This window comes from Nymphaea colorata, chromosome 1 (genome assembly GCF_008831285.2).
Source record: "Nymphaea colorata isolate Beijing-Zhang1983 chromosome 1, ASM883128v2, whole genome shotgun sequence".
Taxonomy (NCBI): domain Eukaryota; kingdom Viridiplantae; phylum Streptophyta; class Magnoliopsida; order Nymphaeales; family Nymphaeaceae; genus Nymphaea; species Nymphaea colorata.
In genome coordinates, this window is record NC_045138.2 from 40,236,828 (window position 1) to 40,257,489 (window position 20,662).

Here is a 20,662-nt window from a genome sequence, read left to right on the forward strand (position 1 = left end):
CTATATACATGGTCAACTTATTTAATAATGTATCTCTACACAGCGAATCCTGCAGATCATCGCGCCCGTGTATTCAAATTCCTGAAAGAAGGTCAAAAAAAAGAAAGAAAAAAAAATTCAAGAAACCGAATCGTCCACACGGCTTCCCACTTTTAATAGGAAACAACCGGTGAGTGTGTTGGAAATTCACAGAAGAATAAATTACATTTGATCATTTTATTATTGCAAAGAATCAAATAGCAGATGATATGACAGACAATTCTCTCTCTATCATGCAGGGATGTGTTGAGAAACCCCGCTCCGCAAGAGAATTTTGTGCAGCATATTGTATATTCAATTTTACATTGTAACCCCTAATCTGCCAATATGGACAATTATGAATGAGGAGTAGTTGTAAGCTACATAAATATACATATATAAATATATTAAAATATGTGATTTTTTTTTTTTATAAAGGTTATCATTACAGACACATTTATAATATATAAAATCAGTTTACCGGGAATTGTATATGCTTGAATTAACTATATTTGTGTTTTGAAGAGAAATACAATTCTTTGACGCGGTAATGTTTATCCAATTGGTTTTTACAACATTGCTTTTTTAAGTCTTCATGAAAATTTGTGTATGAGTTTATGGAATCGACATGGAGCGTATCCTTACCTGAAATTCCTTTGAATAAAGGACAGTTATAACTGCACCTATAATTAATCGACGCTTGGTTACGAAGCAGCGGAAAGTTTGATTACGTAAGAGAAATGATCTTTCTTTCTTTTGCTTGTTGAGGAAGACAGTGAGAAATATCACTCTTATATTTAGGGTATGTCATTATATGATTGCATAACTGCTTCAACCATCATGCATAATCGGTACTTCTCCATAAAGTTACATGGATTCATTTTTCATTGTGGTAGTATGGCCCGTATTGCGAATGCTTTTGATGAGTACATATATATTTATATATATAAGAGAATCTTATCTGGCGAAACCACTTTCTAGGAAAATGTTGGAACTTGGAAGGGAAAACAAAATTCTCTACTCCCATGAGAATGAGAGAAAAGAAAGCTCATTCAATGAAGAGAGAGAGAGAGAGAGAGAGAGAGAGAGAGAGAGAGAGAGAGAGAGAGAGAGTCCACGCTGAAAGCAAGTTCATGTTTTGGTTATTGTTTGGAAAAATTAATTAATGCGTGTAGCCATGTATAACATAAGGAGACAAATTAACACTTGTTTAACCAAATGAATAAATGACTTGCACCAACAAAATTCTCTTGGGTTAATAGGAAAAGTTTAAGCTAAACAAATAGTTTTCAATTGACTAAACGTAAACTTCATTTCTATTTTTTTTCCTAGCAAACGGAGATTCCCAAGTCTCCTTAAGAACAACAAGAAAACTTTGTTGCATCAATTATTCTAACATTGTAGGTCTCTCCTTTTTACGTAGCTAGGTTTGGTGGATTCTTTCACCTCAGTGGCTCTTGGGTTGGAAAAACCTAAAGCGCAAGGAAGTTGGAGCTATGGGGATACCTGTTCATCTCTCTAGAATGGGTAGGACTATATATATATATATATATATAGTCCTACCCATTTAATTGGACCCAAGTTGGCTTAAATCCAATTATAAATTAAAGATGCACGGCCCCACAGTGACCCCACTGCCCTTAGCAAGACATTGATCGGATTCACTTTCTCAGCAAAATTTTTAATGACCCATTTAAGCTGATTGTAAGCAACTAGGGTTCTAACAAAAATCCACAAAAATATTCTCCCAATCCGTTGAGTAGTTTGCAAATATGGGTCAAACTTGGAACTTTGACCCATATTTCACCTTAGAAACCCCACTTTGCCGTCGTCGCGTAACGTGTTTGATATCTCGAAAGTAATGAAATGAACTTAATTGTCTGTACATGTTGTAAAAGACAATATTCCCCTACTTGGTATTTCCCAAAAAAGTCATCGTTTGTAGGAAAGCCCGGAGGTCCTGCCGCCATCCCAGGCATTCCAAAACCTGCAGCAGAGGAACGTTCACATCCTTCTCCTCGCACTTCTCTGACGGCCGGAAACGGACGCTACTAAATTCTTCATGCATAGAAATTTAGTTTGGCGCTTTCTTGACGGCCGGAACCGCCAGAGACAAAGCAGAAGTCTTCCATCTGCCGCCCGATGAACAGAGGCCACGCTAATTACCACATATCATTTTTATTTTAGCAGCAAACAAGTGGTGGGCCGTGTGCCCTTAGCCCCAATAAATCTATCTAACCTATTCTCATGGTTATGGACCACGGATATAAATATATATATATACAAAAGGAAGATCTTCAAATGCAGTGTCCACGGCCGATCGAAATGCCAAACTAAACTGGGCACGAGAATTGTACCTTTTGATCTATAAATTAAACCTTAAGGAGATATACAAATTGAAACTTTGAACTTCCTTTCACTCTCGAATCTTATTTAATTGCTTCTACATTTAGTACGTCGGGATCTATTTGTGCTATATGGTTCCTTCATGGGTTGTTTGGCTGGATTAACATTTCATTTCTATCTCGTCTCAAAAAGTAGAGCAGATTCATAAAACACTATAATAAGTATTTTACGAATCTGTTCTACTTTTTTTAAGTAGAATCATGAGACAATAACAATAAGTTACTGTTGCCAAACGATCTCTCATGGTATAGAAGTCAAAAATAAATAAGTGTAGGTCAATATATGTATATCATAAGTATTGTTATAGGTTGGTATGGATTTTAATGGATCCAATCTGATTGGAACCAATTACCGGTAAAACAATTCATATTTCGTAATTGAATTCACAATTATGAAGTCTAAGATCCAAGCACAGGTCACATGTAATGATATAATTCTTTTGCTTGTGCAAATCGAATAGGAATTCACTTTTATAATTAGTTTCCAGTCTAATCTGACTTATATTGCAAGGAAGTAGAGATTAAGTGTGAAGTGTGTGAAGAGGGGATCTGACACGAAAAGAAACGGCGCTCCATGGCTCCTTACATGTTGGTGTGAAATATAAGATTTTGGTTGGGTTTGGTGTGCCAACAAAAAGACCGTGTTTGTTTGTCGGAAGCACTCGCTTTTCCTGTTTACCTCGCAAATTTAATTGGGTCGTCGCAGTAGAAACGAGGAGTCTCGATCGAGTCTTCCAACTCCTTCCATGGCAGAGACGGAACGGGGAAGAAGGTGGTCGCGTTTTCTTATATAAAGGCGACAAGCCAACAGCCCCCTTCACCACCTTTCTCCGTCATCCACAGCTGCCAGTTTCTCTTCCTCCTCCTCTCGTCAGTTATCTTCCATTGCGTCAAGAAATGGAGAGACGTTCCTTTTCTTTTCCCCACGCCCTCTTCCTCCTCCTCCTCCTGTTGATTGTGTGTGAGCTGCCGGCGCTGGTCTTGAGTTCCGGCGCGGGCAAACAGTTCAACCATTCCGTCCCCGCGCTCTTCGTCTTCGGCGACTCGACCGTCGATCCGGGCAACAACAACAACTGGCCCACGCCCTTCAAGGGCAACTTCCCGCCCTATGGCGCCAGCTTCCTCAACCAGGCCGCCACCGGCAGGTTCTCCGACGGAAAACTCACCACCGACTTTATTGGTATATGGTCTCTGTCTCTCTAAAAGAGTTCTAAGCAAGTCTCGAATTCGTTGTCTTCAAGTCATCTTTTTGAACGTTAGTTTTGTTTAACATTGATGTTTCCTGACGATTATGAATGAAAAATTGATTGAACAGCGTCGTACTTGGGGATCAAAGAGCTGGTTCCTCCCTACATGAATCCTTCGCTTGAACAGCACGAGATGATGACCGGCGTCAGCTTCGCATTCGCCGGCTCCGGCTACGACCCAATGACCGCTCATACCAGCGTAATCTCTCTCTGTTACCTATATATAGACTAAGTGAACCATTAATCTGGTTATTAAAGTCACCCAACCATCGATCTAAAAAGCAAACCAATGGTTGAGAGAAAAATAAAAATAAATTATATATAAATTTTTGTTTTTTTTCTTAACCGTCCATTCTATTATATTTGGATAGTGCAGATTAGATGACAAGATGATGATTCTACAGTGATTCAATTATATATATATATATATAGTTTTCCTCCATCATGTTGACATTAAATGGTTGGATATATAAATATATATATATATATAAACCGACAATTCCTTCTTTACATCAATTTGATGTTCTCTGGCTAGAAGGGCGGAGCTAGATGTTGCCCTTGAATCATGTTCCTTTCATTAACGTAGAGGTTGCAGTTTGAAAGAATCAAAAGATTTGCATCCTTGGGGCTTGCAAACGGCAACCAATACGTTCAAACTATGCTAAGATAATCTTGCAGCAATTGTTATATTTAATTTAGATTAATTTTACAAAAAAAATATTTTTTTTGACGACCAACAAAGATTATGAATACTAAAGTACCCCAAAAAAGGGTAATAGCAATGTACTTTGAAGGGTCGTGCGTGCGAGTGAGCCCCAGGTTGACCGAGGGTGATGCACATTTAATGACAAGTGCTCTCACTCTTCAAGACCTGACCGACCGACTTGACTCACTTGGACTTAGTGAGCCCCGGTCTTAGTGTTACTATCAAGCAACTTAAACGATACATTTAGGAGTTTTGGCTAAGGAGCGGTCCTGATCGCCTCACTTAATAAGGTGGAACGAGTGGCTCGAGACTTAACAGGCGCATCTTGACTTTGCCCCAACCACCACATCCATGTATACTTGTTATAGTTAGAAAACAAAGTTTGGCTATCCACCAATCACGTTTACTATTATATAATTTCTAACATGATAAGTTCGAAAGCAATTAGGTAAGGCAAGATCTGTATATAATAAAATAGATTTAAAATATCCAGTATGTGCGCTTTGGTGGGTTATGTTAAAAGCAGTTTCCTTCAAGTGAACGTCAAAAAAAAAAAATCTCTCCTTCCATTTTTTGTCATCAAAGGGGGTGGGGGTATTTTCGTCATTTACATCCCAAACATATAACCTCACCGCTGCTGCTCCCTGCCTCCCTAATTTGGTGTTTATTAATTTATGTATACATATAGACTCATATATATATTTGACATCTATGTTTGCAACAGGGTGTGGTTTCTGTACCCCAGCAGCTGGACTACATGAAGGAGTGCGTGACGAAGATGGAGAATGCAGTTGGAAAGGCAGCAGCTGCCAAGATCATGGAAGACTCCATCTTCATAGTAAGCGCAGGAACGAACGACTTCGTTATTAGCTACCACCTCCTTCCCTTCAGGAAGCAAACCTTCACCCCACAGGAGTACCAACAATTTATTCTTGATCAACTTCGAGTCTTCCTCAAGGTACGTTACAGCGATTCATTGCTTGGTTTCATAACTAGGACTTCAAAGAAGAAGGTCAATAGTCCAATACCAGGAGTATGATTCAGTAGTTGGCATAATGATATGAGTTCTTCCAACTCCTGCTAATTCAAACTTTTTATCAGAATCTCAATGTAATCAACTGTTTCCATGTACTCGTAACTCTGATATTTATATTATCAATGCATTGCTGACTGCTTTTCTATTTATTTGACATTTTGATGTTGGTTTCTAGAGGTTAATTTCTAAAGATGTCCACCTTCCAGGGGCTGTATGAACTTGGAGCACGAAGAATTGTATTTGCAGGGCTGCCTCCACTCGGTTGCCTGCCGGTTGTGATGACCACCAGCATTGTGGACGCATTGATCAGACAGTGCATCGACAGTCTAAACATGGAGGCACTCATCTACAACTCAAAGCTGCAGAATATGTTGAATGAGATAAAAGCCAATGAGCTAAAGGATGCAAGGCTTGCTTATGCAGACATTTATTTTACCCTTCTGGACGCCATAAAGAACCCAAGCAAATATAGTGAGTTACTGCAGCTTAAAAATGCTTCTATTTTAAGCTTAAATTATAAAAAAGTCTTTAAGATTATTAGTTGGTTTTGAATTGCGTGAACCGCTTTTCAACTGAAGCAGAAAGGGAGCATTTTTGACCTGGGATCGTCTGAAGATTCGATCTCCTTAGTTTACTGTCCTCTGTTTTCAATCCTGGCAACTACACAGTCGTGTAAAAGCAGGAAATTAAACAATTAGTCTTGTTACAAAAATTGAGCCAAACTAGGATGATTTTGTGATCCTTCTGCTTGTGTCAATTGTTTCTACAGGTTTCGAGGAGACGAAAAGAGGCTGCTGTGGAACAGGCTTGCTGGAAATGAGCTTCTTGTGCAATCCCGGCACACTAACCTGCCCAGATGTATCATCATACGTGTTCTGGGATGCGATACATCCCACGCAGAAGATTTACTCTTTAGTCGCCAACACAGTCATCCAACGGGTTCTTCATCTGCTTTTACAATAAAAATCTACCCTTTGTTTCTCTTCTTCGATCTCATATATATTCTTTCCTTCACAATTGGGGAATGCAGATGGAGAAAAAAAAAAAAAGCTGTAGGTAGGGGCTAGTGTTTCAGTCATCATTACCATTTTCTGCATTGCAGCTAAATGATTATTAAGGCGTCGCCAATTACCACAAAAGCATCTACTTCATGGAGCATCAATTGCAGTGTGTAGCTATGGCATCTGTTGAATTAGTACATAGTTGCCAGAAACTGGAGTTGGTAAAGATTTCAAGTACTGTGGTACCTGGAACCACATTGAAATGGTTGTAAAGATTCTCAGAGCAAAGTTTCTAATAAATGGTGATATGTTTCAAGTTAACTGCAACGAACTTAAAAAATTGGTGATGCATATCCTTTCATGAAAACACTTTTTAACATTGTGCACATATTCATAATTCAAGAAACAGCTGTGTAGTCTTTATTAACCAAAAAATGAGGTACGTAGAGAAAGAGAAAACAGGGGACGTCCCAGCAGGAGGACCAATTATATGTCGCCGAGCAGAAGGGATCTCAGTCTCTATCCAACCTCTGCCATTCTATCAAAGAAGAGGAAATATGAGTCACAGAAAGTAGATGACGTACCTCTAAGCTCATAAAAAGTTGGCCGAAATTGGTGACAAGCCTCTAAAGGAATTCATATGCTTGATCATCGTTGGAAAGAAAACCACTGCAAGTTTTTTCTTAAATTGCTTCCTTTTGAAGAAGATACAGTGAAATTGCTACCTTTTAGTTGAAAGATTTCGTTTGATCAACATAGAAGTGGTTTCTCAATCGGCAATATAGAAGTGGTTTAACAAAAAAGAAAATCGCTGGTGCTTGATCTCTTGGCATAATCTGGCTGGCACCTGCAGAACCTTAGATTGCCTACACAAAAAGAAAATCGCTGGTATCTTACCGTTCTTTGAACAGTAGACATGAATTGGGATAGGTTCACGGAAAATTGCAACCTAATGAGTTTGAGATCTATTTGAGCTTCGACCTGGCACATCATCTTTGACAAACACTGCGCCAAGCCAAACCTGAACTTGGTACATTCTTGCAACTTAATGGGCCGGTTAATATTGTGGCAAGCTAGATATGAACCTAGTTTAAGTCATGAGAACAATTTATTGAACCAGGCCCAAATTCGTTCCTTACCTCTACGTCATAAGTAGTTTGAATGTTATCCCTTATTGTTAGTTTCATATCATCCTCTGCAATACCCCTTCTGCAAGACGACCAAAGGCATAACTGCCAAAGCAAAACTAGATCTGTTTAGCTAGATTAAGTAAAAAAAGAAAGGGATTGCTTGCTAATCGTTCTCGGATTTACCAAGTTTAAGTACATGATCTGACATCCAATAAGGATTCAACTATAAAAATATGATCATATCTGTCGGGAACTACATTCATTTCAAAAAAATAATTCAAGTTTGAAAAGGCGTCCAACTCCTAATCCAAGCAAGGAAGATCTGTCTACGTCGAATATCCAATTCCATCGTGAACCAGTTACATCCCTACTTAATTGTCAGATCTTGTTCAGAACACCAACTAAATCAAATTAGTATCGGTTGTTAGTGTTTCAGATTCAGATTCGGCTATAACAAATCCAGTCATGGCCTCATATGATTGCAGTCGCGCCATTGAAGTTCAGTAGGCAGAAGCAACTATTCAAGCAGCTCTGAACCTCTGATGTAATTATTTATAATTGCAACAGGGTCCCACTCTAAAAGAAAAAATGTTCCTTAAAATTATAAATTGGCAGAGAATAAAAAAAGAGAAACATTGGCCGAGCTTTATATTATGGCATTTCACTACTCTTATCCTATCGAGAGAGAGAGAGAGAGAGAGAGAGAGAGAGACTCCGTGGTTGAGCAAAAGGAAAGTACTGATGGCGACCAGTTCGCTCTCTGTTCTTCCTCATGGCTATCGCCGTCACTCCCATGGCGTCTTCCTTCTCTTGTTGTTTCTCTGGCAGCAGCAGCTTCTCTGGAGCTCCGCCGGGGCGACACAATTGAATCACAGCCTTATAGATCAGCTGAACATTTCCATCCCTGCGCTCTTCGTCTTCGGTGACTCGACAGTGGATCCAGGCAACAACAACTACCTGCCGACGGCATTCAAGGGCAACTTCCCACCTTACGGGTTGAGTTTCAGCAATCACATCCCAAGTGGGAGGTTTACTGATGGAAAACTTGCCACCGATTTTCTTGGTATTCACTTTCTCTGTCTCTCTCACTCTTTCTGTCTCTCTGGTTTTAATTTTTTGCCTGTGTTTGGAAAAAATGGAACAGTTTCCTACTTGGGGATCAAAGAACTTGTGCCCCCTTACTTGGATTTCACACTTGGTGTGCATGATTTGCTGACTGGAGTTAGCTTCGCATCTGCTGGTTCTGGCTACGACCCATTGACAGCCCAAAGCACTGTAAGTCCGTCCCTCTCCCTCTGTCTCTCTTTAGATTGAGTGAATGTCACGAGTTCGTCTTCATTTTACGTAAAAGACACGCGCCAGAACACAACAAAAGGAGACCGATGAAGCAATGTAGTTCTTTACGCTTTATTTTCCTTTTTATCATTTCTATATGTCTCCAAGAGTAAATCTTCGGCTGCGCTAAAGGATAGGCACGAATTAGGTGCTCTGTCCATTCCATGCAAGTTACGCTACACGCCATATGGGTTCGTCACTTTCAAAATGAGTACTATTCCATGATTTCAGACAAATCAAGCGCCGTTATCACGGATATTATACTTATCTTACTGTGACCCATCATTATTTTGTTAGGATGGTACAAAAATGAACCTGACGTCATGGCGATCTCTAACTTATGATTCTTTCTCTTTTTTTCTTTGAAGTTTTGACAAATGGGTTCTTAATAAGGTTACGGAAAACAATGATTTTTAGACTAAAAAATGAGAAAGGAGAAGGGTTGATGGTGCATTAGAGGGGCTTACTTTGAAGTTTGAGGGATTGTGCTAGGAGAAATGAAAAAGGAAGAGTCGACTTGAATTTTTTGGTAATAAGTATAAAAGAATCCTGTTAGGCAGCAGTTTCTGGTTGATTTTCCAGATCGATCGGTCGCCATCTTGCTGTGTTGATCTCCGGCCGGCCGGCCGGTGGCAGTGGTGCAGCAGAGAGGTCTGCAGTTGCTTTTTCCCTACTGTAGATTGGAATCCTGGAAACTTTCTCTCTTCGTTGCCCACGTGAACTACATTGGAATTTTGCGGTCTGTCATTTTTCCCACTCCCAGAGCTTCTGAGGAAGATTCCTAGCAAACGGCCCTTGTTATGGCGAGAGAGCGGCTTTTATATTATCTTGGGATGCGGTTTCCCTCGATGGAAGTCATGCCTTTTCTCCGTAGCGTGTCGCACGAGTTGCGGTTCGATCAAAATTTTCATTGAACCACGACCAGGATGTCAAATACTTTGATTTTGAACAGCTCCTCCTGTTCCAGCAGTCCCTTGTAAATGTGATCATAACGATGCGATCTATGACACAAAAACCAGGTTTTTGATGGTTCAAAACTGACGATCCGAACTTTTCTCATGGGTCCTACATCATTATACAAGCATTAATCTTTGGGATGAGTAGAAGCTGCCCTAAAAAAGGTCAAAGCCCTGCCTTTATGGGATCCTGATTTGTTTAGAGACTTTGGTTCTCATAATACACTCGTTAACTAGAGTATTACATTGCCACCATTTACAGTAAAAAAAAAAAAGCGCTTGCAGAAATCAAAATAACAATCAATATGGTACGGTACTCGACTGAGGAACTATACCAAACGGATGAACAACAATTTTGTACTAATCAAACTATTCACATCAGAAGGATGTACTTAATCAATTTTCATAATTAGTTTGGATTTTAGGTTGGATGTTGATCAGGTGGGTACCAACTTCATAGTTCATTGCTATTTGATAAGAATGGAGGCTGTTTGGGTTGGATCAGTTAAATGTGTCTAAAATTTGATTCGGCTGTTCTCATACAGCCCAAAAAAAAAAAAGCTAAAATCACTTTTACATAATTAAGTCGCTCACTATAATTTGTGAGCTTGAAGGGGTATAGAGGAGCTGGTACTGATAGGTGTGAGAGCTAATCCATGGATGCTATAACCTTGAGTATCATGGTGTAAATTGTGATACCGAGTTGAAGCTATATTATAGCTCACTACGCCCCAATGTAATTCTATAGAAGCCAGAGAAAGGAGAGAGGAGGGTCTCAGGCCTTTAGGCACATCTAGCGATGTCAGAGGTGATAAATCAAGCGCGTCCACATGGTGTGGATGTTGGAGATAAAAATACGTGAAAGAAATTTTCACTTTGAATACTGTATCGTGATCACCAACATAAAATTGAAGTGAAATAGGCGGACCATGTATCAGGAAAATTACAACACACCAGAAATTGGAAAACATATGGTCTATTTTTATAATTATGGTCAAATTTCTTGGCCCACAGACACTGAATTTCCCCAGAAGAAAAAAAATTGAGCAAACGCCATGAGACCTGGCATCTGTGACGTAAATGGGGTCCTCGATGCGGCGCCTTTGTACCTTTCCCAGACAAGCCAGCTGCACTCTGTTCTTGATGGGTCCTAGAAGAAGAGAACCCGTGATACCACTAGACCTTCCTTTTTAGCTCTTTTATGTGTGTATGTGGATATGTGTGTGCATATACAAAGAGAGAGAGAGATAGTGGAAGATGAAGTAGAAGAAGAAATCAACACCCACTCGGAACTATTGTTTTCTCTTCGTACAGGACATCAATTTCTAGTCTCACGTTCTAGAAGCATTGCCTCTGTGATTTAATGAACCTAGTGCGAACCAGGACCCTTGTGTCTCTGACAAGGCCTTAGGAGCGTAAAGCAAATGGCCAACTGCATGTGTTTCTGCTGTCAAATTATTCATCACAACCTGCAACCCCGTGAAGTCTCGTCAGTATTTCCATGTGTAGTAGACGTTATTATTCAGTACTGTTCACGGAGACGTACATAGCAAGAACTTTACCTACATGAGATTTGATCTGGTGACCTGCCCTTTTTCCTACTAATATGAATATAAAATATGTTACCATGTCATGGTTTGATCTGCAATATGTCTAAACTCTGATATTTTGGAGATTTCTGTATGAATTAGAGTGTGCTTCCAGTAAATCAGCAGCTGAACTATATGAAAGACTGCTTGGCTAGAATGGAGAGTGCGGTTGGGAAGGCAAGAGCTGCCAAGATCATGGAAGAATCCATTTTCTTAGTAAGTGCAGGAACAAATGATTTCGTCATCAGCTACTTCCTTTTTCCCTTAAGGAGGCGTACGTTCAACCTAGAACAATACCAACTGTTCATAATAGATCAACTCCAAGTCTTCATTAAGGTGCGTGCAATGATTTCCTGATTGGTTTCACTGTTAGAAAAATAAGTTAAAGATCATTTTGCCATCCTACTTCACACATTCGTAACCCAAGGATCAGGGGATTTTAACTTTGGTAACACCGTAACTGAGATAATTTGTAGAACAATTAAAATATCATCGTTATGTGTTTCTACTTTCTTGTCAGTGTGTTGTAGAGTGCCTGATTCAAGTCAAGGACCAATAAGCCAAGTAGTTTGCGTTCATTTGTTTTAAGATGCTACTATTTCATTTTCTTCGCTCTGTTGTTAGGACAAAACAGAGGAGCGACCTACCATCCTTTAGTTTGGTCTAGGAACCTAGTGCTTTTCACTATTAAGTTTGTTAGTCAAATATATACTCCCTATGTACTTTTAAGAATAAACAAACTACCAAGTCTCTTCGACATCCCTCACTTTTCCAATTCAACAATAACAGAAAGATATGTGCTTTCCAGGGGCTATATGATCTGGGAGCGAGAAGAATTTTATTTGCAGGGCTTCCTCCACTCGGCTGTTTGCCCATAGAGATGACCATCAATTTTGCAAATGCAGTACTCAGACAATGCATTGACAGTCTAAATTTGGTGGCTGTCAGTTACAACTCGAAGCTCCAGCATATGCTAAACAAGGTGAAGGAAAGCGAGTTAAAGGATGCAAATATTGTCTATGCAGACATCTATGAGCCTTTGCTAGATGCCATAAAGAACCCAAATAAATACGGTAAGCTAATACAGATGCAAGCAGCTTCGTGCTTAGATTATCAGCCACCCTATCACAGATCAATTTGTAACTTTGTGATAGTTATCAGCAACGCATCGATGAGTATAAACCTCAAACTAAACAGTGGGGCTGATTCCATAGAAAGAAAAAGCCAATTACCCCTTACTGGATCTAGATATCTTTTACTTTACTTTCCTGTTTCTCCCACCTGAGAGTCATTGGCTGTAGATATTGTTTCTTAGTTTTGCTCTTTACATCTTAAGAGCTTTCTTCGTGCATGCACTAAATTGTCCGTTTTCACATGATTGGAGCTATTACTGCCTAAAAATGATGGCGTACACTAGTTCACAGTCTAATCACTCCCTGCTTCTTCAGTTAATAAAGATGCAAAGTGATTATTTCATGATTCTGGTTCTTACATATTCTCATGCCTTCAAGCCTTCAATTGTCATCCCGTAACTGTGTTTCGAACAGTTCAAAATAAACTTTGTTGATGAAATCAAATAAGCCTATCATTTAATTTCATCTGTGTATATCTTACCACTATTCTCTGCATTTGCTAATCTTTCTGCAGGTTTTAAGCAGACCAACGTAGGTTGCTGCGGAACAGGCCTGTTGGAATTTGGCCTTTTATGTAACCCCAATACACTTGTCTGTGCTGATCCATCAACATATGTATTCTGGGATGCAATTCACCCCACACAGAGGACCTACTCTTTGATTGCTGATGCACTCATCCAGCGAGTCCTTCATCTGATCTTATGATATAGATCTGCATTTCATCTTAATTGTCTAAAGTTCACTGTCGCTAGCAGCAGAATAGGAATATTTCATGAAAAAGACAAGAAAAATCATTGGGGTAGGAGACTGCTTTTCAGGAGTCATCACTACAATTTTCATGTTGCAGCCGAAGAAAGAGATGATCAACAGCCAGCCACTTAGCATATTGATACTGACACAGGAAATTTGTACTAGCTGCAATGAATTAAGATGTTATTTCATCAGCACAATTGCAAACTTGACATTTCAAAATAACGTGAAGGCTCAATTACGCTTTCCTTATGAATTTCAAAGTACTTAATCACAAAGTTGTTGGCATCACCAAATGTACTTTTTTAACAAGGTAAACTTCAATAGTCAGAAGATTGAAGCAGTATGGAGGATCACTCAATTCAGCATGTTGGTTTGAAGCTTGAATCTGACATTGGAGAATTCACATACACAAAATAGTTGAGTTGAACAATATACAAGAATCTTTATGAAAACAGAGAGGTAAAGTGGCCTTACAAATTCTTAATACATGCAGGTCATAAATGTTGAATGTGAAAAACCTCAAGAATATCATGAAAGAGAGAAAGAGAGGACACGAGTTTATACTGAAATCTCTTCTCTATTGTATATGATTGAGAATACAACAAATATATGGAGTACAATTGATGAGAGGCTACAACAAAATAAGGCAAGATATAAAAACGTATCAGATCCACAATTATAGGGGATTGACGTTTTTTATCTCTCGCTAATCAGATCCACAATTACAGGCTCCTAAATCTCTTGCCAATTAGATCCACAATTGTAGGCTCGTCAATCTTCATCCAAAACCTTCCTTAACAGTCTCCCGCAATCTGAACGGCGGTTCTATGTTGAGATTGTTTCTGAAAGTCGTGAACTTCATTCCTCCAAGAGCCTTTGTCATCCCATCTGCTAGTTGCTCTTTGGTTTGAATAAAGTTTACTTGTATCTCTCCCTTGTTGACATGATCTCTAATGAAGTGAAAATCAATTTCATCATGTTTGGTACGAGCAGAAAGACTGGATTTGCTGTTGGGTATAAAGCACCTATATTATCGCACCATAGGACCAGTGTATCTTGTGAGGAGATCTTCAATTCTTTGAGAAGCGATTTTAACCATAGTATTTTAGCAACAACACAGGCTAGGTATTTGTACTTAGCTTCAGTGCTGGATCGAGTTACTGTCCTTTATTTTCTGGAGGCCCATGAGATAACATTATTTCCTAAAAGAGCAACAAAACCATTAGTCGACTTTCGGTCTTCCAGACTTCCAGCCTAGTCTGCATCGGCATAGATGCTTAATTGCAATGAAGGTGATTGAGTCAAGCGAAGAACATAATGATTTGTGCCTTTTAAATACCAAAGTATTCTTTTAACCATTGTCCAATGAGCCACTTTGGGAGAGTGCATGAACTGACAGACACGATTTACTGCAAATGTAATATCAGGGCATGGTCAGTGTAACATACTGTAACGCACCTATCACACTCCGATATAGCGTGGGATCCGAAAAGGAGGATTCTTCAATGGCTGTGACATTTTTGATAGTCACCATGGGAGACATCGTGGTCCGTTTTAGCTTTGTGAAGAATGCTATTAATGTAATTTTGTTGGCATAGGTATATCTCCTCGGGATGTCGCTTGACTTCAATGCCTATAAAATAGGTGAGAGGGCCAAGATCTTTAACCGAAAAAATGGAACCAAGCTATGAAATGATATGAGAAATGGGAGCTGGTGCAGACCCGGTGATGATCAAATCATCAACGTAAACCAGAAGATAAAGTTGATGCCCATCACGAGAGTAAATAAACAAGGATGCATCAGATTGAGACACCACAAAACCAAGATCAATAAGAAAGCAGCTCAGGCGATGATACCATGCATGTGGAGCCTGCTTGAGTCCATAGAGTGTTTTATCTAATTCGCAAACATAATGAGGAAATGTGGTATCTTGAAATCCCTCGGGTTGAGCCATATAGACATCTTTGGAAAGATACCCATTAAGAAATGCATTGTCAAAATCAAGTTGCCGTAAAGACCAACCAAAGTGGGCAGTTAGAGAGAGTAACACTCTGATAGTGGTGGGTTTTATAGTGGGACTAAAAGTTTCTTAATAGTCATTGCCAGCCGTTTGAAGAAAACCCCGACCGACAAGTCGAGCTTTATGCCATGTAATGGAACCATCAAGGTGACGTTTGATTTTATAAACCCATTTGGAACTGATGACATGGAGATTTGGGTGTGGGGATACAAGATGTTCTGTTTTTCTGCAATGCTGAGAACTCATTTTGCATAGTATTAAGCCAACACGCTGATTGAATGACTTCTTTAAAATTCTCTGCTTCCTCTTGTGTTGTGATAGATGAAAAAACTTTTGGTTTTGATGAACCAGTCATGGAACGGGTCAACATTGGATGAAATCAAGTGGGATGATCAAGACTAGTGGTGACAACATCAATAGCCAAATTGGACGTAGTTGGTGCATCCAGAACTGATGGGTGTCACTGATGTAGGATTTGTAGCCTTATTGAGCGATAGACCGAGGTGAAATCGTGGCAGAGGTTTTAGCCATTGGAAGGGGTAACACAGTATATGTGGAGGCTGGCGTGGACTGTGTTGGATCACACATTGAATCAACTAGACTAGAAGGAGAGCCGTAGGTCGTATTTGGCAGCCAATGAGAGAGTAGTTCATCTGAGAAATCCTCAGGACAATCGGACCCATCGGTATGAGTTTCATCAAAGACAACATGCCGAGATATAAGAATGCGATGATGTCTCTTGTCATAGCATAAATATCCTTTATGATGACTAGTATAACCCAAGAAAATACATGGAATAGTCTTGGGCTGAAATTTGGAATCATAAGCATCAATAGTGGATAGCATGTGGTTCCAAAAACCCTCAAGTGTGCACATTCTGGATCCTTGTGATTTAACATATAAAAGGGTGATTTGAGCTGTAATTTCAACGATGGTAAATGATTGATAACATAAATGGCAGTGTGAAAAACATCAACCCAGAAATTATAGGATAATCCAGCATCATAAAGCATACTTAATCCTCTCTCGACCATATGACGATTTTTCTGTTCAACAATTCCATTTTGTTCCGGAGTGTAAGGGCAAGAAAATTGATGCAGAATCCCATGTTCATCACAGAATAAAGCTAAGTCAGAGTTCACAAATTCTTTGCCGAGCATATATGTGCATTTAACTGCTTTTCAATCAAGGTCTTAAAATTCTTGAAACATATAACAACTTCAGACTTAGCTTTGAGAGAAAACAACCATAAAAATATAGAATAATCGTCAACGATGAGTAGAAAGAACCTGAATCTCTCTCGAGAGGTGGTCGGGGCATGTCCCCATACATCCATGTGAAACATTTCAAGAGGTTGTAGGCTTGAAAATCAGAAGTTGGAAAGGGTTGCTTATGTGACTTTCCTAAAAGACAAGACTGACGTACTCCTTTTGGAATAGGATAATTTATTGATATGAACCTACTAGAATATAAAAAACCGATGATCTTCTTGTTGGCATGACCAAGACGCCATTGCCATAGTTCAAATGAAGCTTAAGCAACTCAGAGAACATAATAAAGGCATTTGAAGAATTGGCACTAATGAGAGTCACACAAATTTCGTATTCAATAAGCAAACAATTCATTCTGATTTGTACAAGATCATCATCCATTATGTCTAATCCTACCGCGGTTAGCGTATCTACAAGAAGTTTGATTCGGTCCAAGTAGGTTTGCATATCCACATTGCCCTTTTGAATGAAATGTAACTCCTTTCATAGCAGCATTATTCTCAAAGGTGTTTGAGAACTAAAAGACCTTTTCAGCGTATTCCATCACTCAAACACTGATTTACTAGTCACGATTTGTCTGAGAATTGGTTTAGAGATGGTGCCGTTGATCCAACTTAGTGCTAGTTGATCAGACCTCTTCCAAACAGCGAACTCCGAATTTACTTCAATCTTGCCATCCTTCACAATGGTTCCTAAAGGAGCGAGGAACGTCTAATCTATGAACTGTATAAGTTCTTGGGACTCCATGATTGATTCCAGCTGAGAGCTCCATAGTAGATAGTTGTCTTGGTTAAGTTTAACAGAAACAAGTGCAGTGATAACATTTCATTGAGTTGACGATGAGGTTGCCATAATACTCCTAGAGGAAGAAGATGATGGTTACAACAAAACAGAGGACGTTACACTGTCAGTAGCTCCAGGGACCTCTGTCTCTTGAAAAATCAGCAACTTCTCGCTAGATTGTCCATAAATTTTGAGATTCGGACAAAAAATAATAGACTCCCAATGGAATCTAACACCACCAAGTTCGTTTTTAGATCCGATCCACAGCAAAATCGAGCCTAGGTTGAAGTGATGCCTCAGTCTGGATCACTTGTTGAGTTTCAGCTTCAATACAGTCGCAAGGAGCTCTTTAGACCAGCCTGTACTAAAAAATTCATAGCGCCCTGGTGTCAACTCCAAAAAATCTGAAATTTGGTGAGATAGCCAAGAGGAAGATGATTCCAATAGGTCCTAGCTCGACCCAAACGGTGGCCGGAGCTAACAACACTGACAATCTGATTTTCAGCAAGATTTCTGGTCACAGCAGGCGGCTGGAGCTGACAACGATTGGAAGCGCAACTTCTGGACGGTGGTTCCTATTCAGTCTCACGGCGAATGATGGTCAGTATAGATAACGACGAATTTTTGAAGTTGGAAGGCAGTGTTCAGTGAGGAAGAAGACACTGCTAGGAAGGCAGCCGAAAATCTGGAGATTCCAGTCGGCTCAAGCATCAGATCCAGTTGAGCTTGGGCTGGTTGGAACTAGAACGAATGGGGGGTGTTGATTGAGTACTATGGAGGCCAACAGTTGTCGACTCCGGTGGTGATGTTGAGATGAACATGGATGTAGGAATGCTGCTGAACAGAGCAACAAGGATCTCTACAGTGTTTTGCTGCAAAGAAAACTTTGTAGTCGACCAGGATGTTAGGAAGATCAAGATGGAGCGCTCTGATATGATGAAAAGCCTCAAGAATATCGTGAAAGAGAGAAAGAGAGGACATGAGTTATACTGAAATCTCTTCTCTATTGTATATGATTGAGAATATAGCAAATATATAGAGTACAATTGATGAGAGGTTACAACAAAATAAGGCAAGATATAAAAACTTATCAGATCCACAATTATAGGGGATTAATGTTTTTTTATCTCTCGCTAATCAGATCCACAATTACAGGCTCGTCAATCTCTTGCCGATTCGATCCACAATTATAGGTTCGTCAATCTTCATCTAAAACCTTCCTTAACAGAATGTTTACTGTGACCATACCGATGATGTTTATAAACATCAATTTGATTGAAATGATGAACAACCATGTGGATTGAAGAGGAGACCAGCAGACTGCAAAAGGATCAAAAGAAAGCAAAAATAAACAAGGAAAAAAAATGGTATAACAACCCAACCTATTCGTGGACTCAAGTCATACCACTATAGTAACCCGACCAATTCTTGGGCTCGGGCCCATAGTTTGGCGGATTCCAACCCACCCCTTAGCAGTTTTGGCTCCAACCCAAAAAAGGTTCACAACCAGGACAATCATCTAATTAATGACCTCCCTTTATAAGCCCTTGAAGACCCCTCACAATCTTCAATACAAGACTAAATTTTTAGAGTGTTACAGATAAAAAGATACAACACATGAGGGGTTCAACCCTAAATTTTTAGAGTGTTACAGATGAAGAGATACAACACATAAGTGGTTCAGCCCTGATGGTGACCAGCTTGCATCCTAAGGTGTCACGGTACCAAAAGCAACACCTGCTTCACAGGGAGCAAATGGGCATTAATTTCCCAAGCGAACACAAAAAGAGCAGTCTTGCCGACTGCAACTGTTGTTGGTTTCCCTTGATACAAAAAATGACAGTCATTTTCCCACAAGATTTTGGATGTCAAATGAATATCAATGGACTACAACATACTTGACCTGGTTGGATCAAGCTCTGAATAAAATATTAGTGGTGCGACCCATTTTCTTTTTTCTTTTTTCATTTGGCTGAGGCTAACCAGGCCACCGCCCGATTAAGCCAGCAAAGTTGCATGGCTTGGCCTTTTTCAACTGAAAGTCTTCATTAACAATGTTGTTAAAGGTGATGACGTGAAGCAAAGCAACAAGCGTATCATGATGCGGGGCATAAGCCTAAAGGCATTGAAGCATAAGCTTCAGGATCAAAATAATGAAATCTAAATCAAAAATTAAAGAAAAACAGCTCAAGTGAGAAACATATCAGTAAACAGTAATATATCATAAACATGGAATAAGAAAAACATAAAACAAATGCCTCTGTACATAAACAAAACATGAAATAATTTCATAATCATGATCAAGGACCCATAATCATCAGCAGCATAAACAACAAAAATTTCTAGTACATGTTTTTACCAAGTAGTTGATACCTGCCTGCCAACAACACAAATAAAACTCCCGAAGTCCATGAGCAACAATAAGACAGGTCCAACTTAGACGAGTTGTTAGTGATTCTCTAAGTAACAAGTTTGGTAGGCTTACGAACAGTTATATTTCAATCATAAATATGCACAGAGAGAAGAACTGAATTAAAGAGTGGTAGAATGTCTATTAAAACACGAAATAAATGGACAAAAACTTATTGTCTAATTATCGATGTAAAACAAAAGTAGTGTAAGATATAACATTTTGATCTCAAATAAACAACTTCAGAAAAAAATTAGTGACTGACATTTTATAAATCCCAACTGTTGCCATGGAGCCCTTCATTTTGTGGAGAGGAATGCCACCTTCAACAGCTACAGGATTAAAATTTAAGACAAACACCACCCTGTTGACCAGGAGGGAGAATTTCGAGGGCTCCACCTAAAAGTTTCAGACACTACTTCAGATTGCAGCAAACAGGAAATACCTAGAACTCCTTGGAAGGTATCTTCTGATGAAAAGAATATTAATTTCCAGATTTTTGGGGAATAATAAGAAGTGCTTCCCACCACCTGTATCTCGGGGACCATCTTTTCCTATACACTGTTTTCTCGTTGCAATTTGGAGCCACCACACCCTTATTACATCAAATGGCTTGTCTCCCCCCGTTAAATGTGAACAGAAGCTTGAGACAATAAAGCAAAACCAAGACTACTTATTTCCATGATTTTTTTTTTAAGTACATGAAAGGTTGTCATATGAATGGTGATTGATGAACTAGAATTACAAATGTATGCTAACCTTGGACAATGCATAATGGTCATATATCAAAGACTTTGAGTTTGCAGACCCTGCTTTAGAAACTTTTTCAGCTGCTGGAACAGCTGATCCAACATTGTTCCTTGCAATC

The 20,662-nt window shown here is 39.4% G+C and overlaps 2 protein-coding genes across 2 annotated transcripts; both read left to right on the plus strand.

Annotated features, from left to right (window-relative positions):
- Positions 1 to 3,125: 3,125 nt before the first annotated feature.
- On the plus strand, positions 3,126 to 6,734 carry LOC116254233 (GDSL esterase/lipase At5g45960-like). The gene is made up of 5 exons (XM_031629465.2): positions 3,126 to 3,603; positions 3,739 to 3,869; positions 5,101 to 5,334; positions 5,619 to 5,883; positions 6,182 to 6,734. Exons 1-5 carry the CDS (start codon positions 3,321 to 3,323, stop codon positions 6,373 to 6,375), a joined length of 1,107 nt encoding a protein of 368 aa, XP_031485325.1. The 5' UTR covers positions 3,126 to 3,320; the 3' UTR covers positions 6,376 to 6,734.
- Positions 6,735 to 8,169: 1,435 nt separating this feature from the next.
- LOC116254225 (GDSL esterase/lipase At5g45960-like) lies at positions 8,170 to 13,603 on the plus strand. The gene is made up of 5 exons (XM_031629454.2): positions 8,170 to 8,606; positions 8,688 to 8,818; positions 11,526 to 11,759; positions 12,232 to 12,496; positions 13,071 to 13,603. Exons 1-5 carry the CDS (start codon positions 8,285 to 8,287, stop codon positions 13,259 to 13,261), a joined length of 1,143 nt encoding a protein of 380 aa, XP_031485314.1. The 5' UTR covers positions 8,170 to 8,284; the 3' UTR covers positions 13,262 to 13,603.
- The last annotated feature ends 7,059 nt before the right edge of the window (positions 13,604 to 20,662 follow it).